Source organism: Gossypium hirsutum, chromosome A07 (genome assembly GCF_007990345.1).
Source record: "Gossypium hirsutum isolate 1008001.06 chromosome A07, Gossypium_hirsutum_v2.1, whole genome shotgun sequence".
NCBI lineage: Eukaryota > Viridiplantae > Streptophyta > Magnoliopsida > Malvales > Malvaceae > Gossypium > Gossypium hirsutum.
Window position 1 is genome coordinate 12,295,088 of NC_053430.1, and position 4,294 is coordinate 12,299,381.

The 4,294-nt window shown below is 31.9% G+C and overlaps 1 protein-coding gene across 2 annotated transcripts; it reads right to left on the minus strand.

Moving 5' to 3' along the window:
* Positions 1–243: 243 nt before the first annotated feature.
* On the minus strand, positions 244–3,843 carry LOC121232120 (cytochrome P450 85A). Of its 2 annotated transcripts, none has more exons than XM_041117580.1 (9): positions 3,518–3,843; positions 3,119–3,440; positions 2,887–3,036; positions 2,557–2,805; positions 2,390–2,476; positions 2,217–2,295; positions 1,147–1,253; positions 945–1,069; positions 244–847 (listed from the first exon to the last, which is right to left on the minus strand). In XM_041117580.1, the coding sequence occupies exons 1-9, from the start codon at positions 3,709–3,711 to the stop codon at positions 760–762; spliced, it is 1,401 nt and encodes a 466-aa protein (XP_040973514.1). In that variant the 5' UTR covers positions 3,712–3,843; the 3' UTR covers positions 244–759. The 2 variants fall into 2 exon arrangements, with proteins under 2 accessions (XP_040973514.1, XP_040973513.1); XM_041117579.1 differs by having other exon boundaries at positions 2,378–2,476.
* Positions 3,844–4,294: the final 451 nt, after the last annotated feature.

The window sequence follows — 4,294 nt, forward strand, 5'->3', positions numbered from 1 at the left end:
AATTGCTTTTCAATAATGAAATAACCTTTTGGGAAGGTCAAGCTTGAGCCTAGAAATATTTTAGAAACGAGTTTCAACTTTACCCAACTCATGAATACCTCTAAATATAACTATTTATTATTATTTTTTAAATGTAGTTTTCTAACTAGTGTATATCGTTTTTAAAAATTTTATAGTATAAATACGTAGAAATGATTTATATGCTCCTTCGAAGTCTAACTTGAGATCATTATAGCTTTGGTGTACAAAAAAAGATAATTTATATTTTCAAACTCTCAATTTCAGAAAATTCACAATCTAGCCTAAAAAAAAAAAGAAAGAAAGGAAACTCATCTCTTGTTAGAACACATTAATTTTTAACATCATTTTGTCTGCCCTTTTGATTACTGTTAAGCCCATTAGATTCAGAGTCCAAATCAGCAGTTCCGATAACCCGAACCGACATCGCATAAGATATTTCGGACCATATCCAGCTTCTCAAAGCTTGAGCCGAGTTCCGCCCTTGAGAAAAAAAAATCGTTCGTACCATTAGCCACCAAACCCCTCAATAAGAGAACATCGTCCCATCCACTAATGTGTCCGACCGGATATATACAACCCAAGTGAGGGAAAATACGGCATATGCAGCCTTTTGCACTTCGATCTGACTTAAGTATCGGAGTGTGTTCTAAAATCGAACTCCAACCCTAAACCTCTTTTCTTTTTTTTTTCAACTTAACAAATCATTATATCATATGTACATATACATCTCTTTAATAGTTAGTAAGATGAAACCCTAATGTGTAGTCCATTTGGTGCTTCAACTCTTGGAAATTTCATCAATTTTTCTCCCCCAATTTCTTCCCATCTGCACTCCAAGAAAAAAAAAACCCATTAATTAAGATCATTAACTTTGTTAAACAAATGTATTTTCGGATTAAAAAACAGTGATTAATTTATGTTACCTGTATCTAGTTATAAAATAATGAAGAAATGTTGAAATTTCTGCAATTCCTAATTCTTTTCCAGGACATTGCCTTGTACCTCCTCCAAATATCAAGAAATTACTTTGAGATTCCAAGCTTTTGTCCTACATTCATTAATACTTTCATATCGTTGATAAAAAAAATTAAATAAAAAAAAGAGAAAAATATGATCATTACTAACCATCCATCTCCATGGATTGAAAGCTAATGGATCAGGATAGATGAAAGGATCATAGTTTATCTCTCTTGTATATACGTAGATTCTCCATCCTTTAGGGACCACAAATCCTGACAAAAAGAAAAATGAAAAATTGGGGATTAAGTTTGTGATTTGAACCCACAAATTTATGTTTTGAAGTGAACAGGCAGTGCTACTAGACCAAAAGCTGGGATTCAAGATTAAGTATGTTATTGAACTTTAAATTGACAAAGGCCCACCAATTTATCTAGAGGGCCAATGAAAATCTAATCATTTGGCTAACTGAGTTTCTAAAGAAAAAGTTTACCTTGATATATATATTGAAAAAGCTACCTTTCTTTTAAGAAAATCATTGAAAATAAGACCATGAATGATCCATAGGGATTGCCTAGCTGGATTGGTAAGCATTCCATGTAAATCATGATAGACCTAAGGTCCACATAGGGAAGATCATTTCATGTCTATTACATTTTCCCTTCTACACACATACACATCTATACACTATGGGTTAAATCACCATTTAGAGCCTAAAATTGGTAACAACTCTCACATTACGACTTAAACTTTTTATTGTTTTATGTTAGTGCTTGAACTTGATAATTGTTCCTATATTGAGGCCTAAACTTTAGATAATTATTCTCACATTGAGCTTGACAATTATTTCCATATTGGGACTTAAGCTTAGCAATTGTTCTCACATTAGAACCTTATTTTTAGAGTTTTCAAGGAAATATCAAAGATTAATTTGAACTAAAAAAAGTTTAGGCTTCAATGTGAGAACAATTGCCAAATTCAATGACTGATTTGGACAAAAAAATAATTTAAGGTCTAATATAAGAGTAATTGCCAAGTTCAATGACTAATTTAAAAAAAAAAATTTAGACCAAAAAAGTGATTTAATCTAATGTTTATATTATATATAACTTTTGCAAAGTGCAAACTCAGCTTCTTGAGCCCATAAAGCTCATATTACAAAAGGTAAGGATCAAAAAGAATTATTTTCAATATATGGATCCCACACTTTAATAATATATATTTAAATGCTCACTTACCATTTAGTTCCATTTCTTCAGTAGTTTTCCTTAAAACCCCATTAACAATAGTAGCTAATCTTGAAGTCTCAAAAATCACCTGCATAAAAAAACAAAATCACTATTTAGTTCAAAATAAATTACTCATTAATAAAAATAATGTCTCAAAAAAAAAAACCCACAATTTTTCTTACAGCTCTAGTGAACTTCATTGGCTTAAGATCATTCCATTCAATCGGGTCCTCTGGTCTTTTCTTTTCTCTAATTGCCATATGTTCTTTCTGTAAATTTGTTCATCAATAGATCAAAAAAATTTCATTACAAAGATATGAAGAACATGATTTTTTTTTTTGTTACTTACTCTTAGTTCTTCAAGAATAGATGGATGATCATGTAGGTACTTAACGGCCATCATCGATGTCGTCGACACGGTCTCGTAACCAGAATACAAGATGGTAATGATTTGATCAATGATCTCAGCATCACTTAATTTGTATCTATTATTATCATCTTTGCTCATCAAGTAAGCAAGCATGTCCTTGTGTGATTCTTGACAGCCTCTTCTCTTTCCTATCAGTTGCTTTAGTATTGTAAGTATAATTTTCCTTGCCTGCAAGGTGATAAATGAACAACTTAATCGACTTGAGACTATGGAATGTAATGAAAAACAAAATGCTGATGGATTTTTTACCTTAAGTCCTCGTCGATAATTCGTACCGGGGAGATCGATAGGCAGCGATAAAGTCCCCAACACTAATTTAAAGAACTCATGCATGAATTCTCGTGCTATTGAAGTTGATTCAACACTTGCAATTTGTTTAAGTGATGATAAAAATGCCATCTACAGACATACACAAAAATACATATTAGGAAAACAGAGGAAAACACCTATGAACTAATGCAAAGCTGTAAAAGAAACAAACCTGTTTGGTCTTTTCTTGAATGTCAATGATTTTATTATCCCAATCACTCACAAAATTTCTCATGAATTCATCTATTTTAGGCAAAAGTTGTTGTTTAATCATAGTAGGACTAATGAGAGCAAGCAAAGCTCCTCTCATTTGTTTATGTGTAGAACCATGAACAGCTGCAATGTTACATTTACCCAAGATATCTAACATGGACTGTGGATAACCAGGAACAAGACCTTTAGCTTCATTCATTAGTATATATCTATTAAGCTCTGGATCCATGGAAACAGCTGTAGGACATCCTAGTATATGTGATTTGAAGAAACTCCCATACCTGTAAGGACCAAAATGAAAAAATTACAGAATGTTTGAGAACATTTGAAATGAGAGCGGGGTATGGGGGCAGTTTACCTTGCTCTTTGGTTTTTCATGAAATTAGGACCTTGTTTGAGAAACTCTGTGGTTTCACCAAAGATTGGCCAACCCATAGTACCAGGAGGCAACCCTTTTTTACTGAACTTAAGTTCATTCCATCTTAACAAAGCAGTGCATATAGAAAGGGCCAGAATGAACACCAGTACCAAAACCACCATGAAAAGAGCCATTGTTTTTTTTTTTCTTCTTTTAAAGATCTCCAAAAGCTCTGCAAAAATGGTTATGGGAGTTCTCTCATTAGTCTACATATACTAAAGGGGTGCACACACACCCATATATATATAGGAGTGTAAAGTGTTAAAACCCATAGTCCCACACACCCCTCTCTCTATGTATAGTCCATTGACAAGATAAAAGACATATAGGCTGAACCATGCAGCTCATTAGGAAAGGACCCTACACCTTAAAAAAAGAATTTCAAGGAAATTATATATATTTATTTTAAACATTTAAAAAAGAAGAAGAAGAAGAAAGAAACAGACTATGCAGATTAAGAAAGAATTCATTCTTCAAGAATACGGGGGCATGAATGTTTGTTTGATAGTAAAGATTTTACAGTCTTCTACCAGTAGAAGTAAAAGTAAATTAATCTCAATAATGAAAGAGCAAACCGATTTTTTAATTAAAAATTTTCATTTATTTCTATTATTAAAAATTAATATTTACACATTAATATAATGTACATGTGACATTTCACGTATCACTATTTATATCTACATTTTTTAAGAGTATAAATAGATAAAAAATTTAATA